This window comes from Ursus maritimus, unplaced genomic scaffold, assembly GCF_017311325.1.
Source record: "Ursus maritimus isolate PB19 unplaced genomic scaffold, ASM1731132v1 scaffold_17, whole genome shotgun sequence".
NCBI lineage: Eukaryota > Metazoa > Chordata > Mammalia > Carnivora > Ursidae > Ursus > Ursus maritimus.
The window spans coordinates 59,988,233-59,991,296 of record NW_024424119.1 but is presented as its reverse complement, the minus strand read 5'-3'; the positions used below and the strand labels follow the sequence as shown (position 1 = coordinate 59,991,296).

The 3,064-nt window shown below is 65.3% G+C and overlaps 1 protein-coding gene across 3 annotated transcripts in view; it reads left to right on the top strand.

The window, feature by feature from the left end:
• LOC103675320 (exonuclease mut-7 homolog) overlaps positions 1–2,996 on the top strand; it is a 53,746-nt gene extending 50,750 nt beyond the window's left edge. For 2 of the 3 annotated variants that reach the window (XM_040632277.1, XM_040632280.1), the window contains 6 exons: positions 250–460; positions 556–665; positions 1,164–1,326; positions 1,418–1,584; positions 2,097–2,258; positions 2,633–2,996. In XM_040632277.1, the coding sequence (XP_040488211.1) occupies positions 250–460; positions 556–665; positions 1,164–1,326; positions 1,418–1,584; positions 2,097–2,258; positions 2,633–2,896 (1,077 nt within the window). In that variant the 3' untranslated portion in view covers positions 2,897–2,996. The remainder of the gene's footprint in view (positions 1–249; positions 461–555; positions 666–1,163; positions 1,327–1,417; positions 1,585–2,096; positions 2,259–2,632) is intronic. The other variant, XM_040632278.1, reaches the window with a different exon arrangement.
• The last annotated feature ends 68 nt before the right edge of the window (positions 2,997–3,064 follow it).

Below are 3,064 nucleotides of genomic sequence, written 5' to 3'. Positions count from 1 at the left end.
CCCCCCCCCCCCCCCCCGCAGCACTGCACACCTGCACTGTGGCTGGTCTTCCCCTCTATGCAGACCGACGGGCAACCAAGGGCCAGGCCCAGCCCCGGTCCTATACAAGCCCACAGGGCTAGTCAGGCCCCCCCAACAGAGACTGCCTCCCCTCGACTTCACCCTCAGGGGTCCCGGGGGACTGTGGCCTTGGCCGCAGCCCTGCGGCGCCCTGGGGGGTCCTCCCCTGCTCATCCCAGCTCTCTACAGCCCGGCCAGGTGGTCGGTGTGGACCTGGAGTGGCGACCCTCGTTTGGCACAGGGGGCCGGCCCCAGGCATCCATCATGCAAGTGGCGGTGGAGGGCCGTGTGTTCCTGCTGGACGTGCCTGTGCTCTCACGGCCAGCAGGAGGGCAAGTGTCCCAGGCCTTCTCCAGGATGGTGTCCCAGCTGCTCTCGGACCCCTCCATCACTAAGTTGGGTGAGCAAAGCCCCTGCCCACCCAGGGGGAGGGTGCTGGGGCGAGGCCAGGGCCCCTTCCTCAAGTGCCTGTCACGCTGATGGCCCTCCCTGCAGGTTATGGGATGGCAGGGGACCTTCGGAGCCTGGGTGCTTCCTGCCCTGAGCTGGCTCACGTGGAGAAGCAGCTGCGGGGCAGTCTAGACCTGCTGCAGGTGCACAGGCAGGTCAGCTCGAGAGGAACAGGGTCGGGGATAGGGACCCTCCCTTCTCTGCTGAGCCGCCAGCACAGTGATGCCCCCTGCCAGCCAGGGGTCTTCACCAAAGACTGGCTGATGTCTATGGGTCAGGATGTGCACATAGCCTCAGAGCACCTCTGGGTTGCTCAGGTCACTAGGACCCCCCCAGGGAGGGAGTGTCACCGTGTGTCCCCACACTTTCCCCAGAACCAGCCCTGCTTTGGGTCCCTCTGAGTTCTCAGAACACACCTCTAGGGGCTAAGATGCTAGCCCCAGAGCTGACCTGTGGGCAGGTCACCGTGACCCTGAGTCCCCCCGCCCCTGCCTGCCTAGGCCATCTGTGCCCCTCTTCCTGTGCACAGGTGGCTGTGGAGGGTGAAGGGCCTTCCCCAGGGCAGGGCCCCCATGTGAGACAGTGATGGCGTGAGTGGTGGCCACCCTTTCTCCAGGGCAGGCCCCTCCCCCTAAGGGGCTCTGTCTCTGCAGATGCGGGCAGTGGACAAGCCAGCTCTAGGCAGGGGTGAGGCCAGGGGGCTGCGGGGCCTCAGCCTCCTGGTGCAGCAGGTGCTGGGCAAGCCCCTGGACAAGTCACAGCAGCTCTCTAACTGGGACCGGCGGCCGCTGAGCGAGGGGCAGCTGGTCTACGCAGGTGTGCACCCCCTCCCTTCCCCCACACCCCCGTGCCCCACATCTCCCGTGCCCCCACCCTGGAGGCTGAGGCTGACCCATGCCCCCCCCAGCTGCCGACGCCTACTGCCTGCTGGGGGTGTACCAGGCTCTGTGCAGGGAACCTGCCAGCTTCTCCCTGCCTGAGGACCTGGCCCGGAGCCTGAGGCCAGGGTGCAGCGAGAGATCAGGGGCTCAGGAGCTGCCCGGCCTGCAGGAGGCCTCAGCCTTGGCTTGGCAGGTGAGTGAAGCCCCTCGGGGTCCCTTCACTCCAGTCCTCAGGAAGGAGGATCACTGTCCTTAAAACTAGGACCTTACAAGGGACGAGGCCCGGGCTGGGGTGGTCAGCAGCTTCCAAGAGGGCCTGGGTCCCTCCGCCTGGAGAGAAGGGAAGCAGGGCCACAGGTTAGTGTCCTGGAGGAGCGTGAGTCCCCAGCCCTCTGCTGACACCAGGCCTGACATGCTCCCACCGAGGTCCAGGGCAGTATCTGTCATGAACCATGTGGCCCCTGGGCGCCTTGCCCCACTCCCTGTGCACAGACCCCACCCCCCACCCCCATGTGTGGAGACCCTGCTTAGCCCCAGTGTGAGTGACCGTGTGTCACTTCGTTAGTCTGTTTCCTGCCGTTTTCCACGTCGAGCACATACTGCTCCTGATTCTTTTTCAAGTTCGGCCCTCAGGGCTCTCACTCCCCATCAAGTCCAGTTTGGGGGCGAGGGGGCCGCGTGCTGCTGAGCCAAGCCTTGTTGCAGGTGCCTGTGGCGGAGAACGAGGACGCCGCCCCCGAGGTCCCGGCCAGGGCCTTCCGCGTGGTGTGTGACAACATGTTGCAAGGGCTGGCACGGAGCCTCCGCTGTGTGGGCGCGGATGTGCTCGTGCTGGGTGCCGGCGAGGACCACCGCAGGGCGGCTGAGGTGAGTGTTCTGGGGCTTTGTGCCCACCCACCGGGGGCTCGGGGCCTTCTGGGTCCCTGTCCTTTGGTTGCAGGGCCATGTCTGAGGTTGCCGGGGCAGAGGACAGGGCTCCCCTGGGTCCAAGGACAGAGATGTTTATGGCTGCCCGGCACCTGGGGCCTGCCGCCGGGAACCCTCTCGGCTCCTTTGGCCTGCCCCCACCCTCAGCCCCTTGTCCTGTGGGCCCTGGAGACACTGTGCAGAAAGAGGCTCTGCTCACGGCCGCGGCAGGGCCCTGCCTGTGGGGACACCAGCCCCCGGGGCCACGGAGAAAATCTGAGTGGGGGGTCTCAGAATTCAGGGGTTTTGAATGTGGGTGGGTCGCTCCCCCACAGGCACGTGGACACAGAACCACACACAACTCACCCGCCCAAGTGTACCGTTCACTGGCTTTCCTACACTCACAGTGCTGTGCGACCACAACCACAGCCGTCCGAGGATGTCGCCGTTGCCGCCCGTGCCCCGGCCCCTGGCGGTCGGGGCTCTGTCCACATCGGGGCTCTGTCCTGGACGGCTGGCCACGTGCACTGGGCGCCTGCTTTCCGGGTTCATCGTCGTCGTGGTGTGTTAGGGCTTCCCTCCCTTTGGTGAGCCAGTAGTGTTCCGGTCACGGGTGGACCGCAGCAGTGCCCCCCCGCCCCCCACCGCGATGAAGCGTCACCTGGGCTGTTTCCAGTGACGCTGCTGTGAATGAGACCTGTCATCTTTATTGTTAATATGTGGTTTCTTTTATGCAGTTGCAAACATTCTTCTGAGAAAGGGTCCCC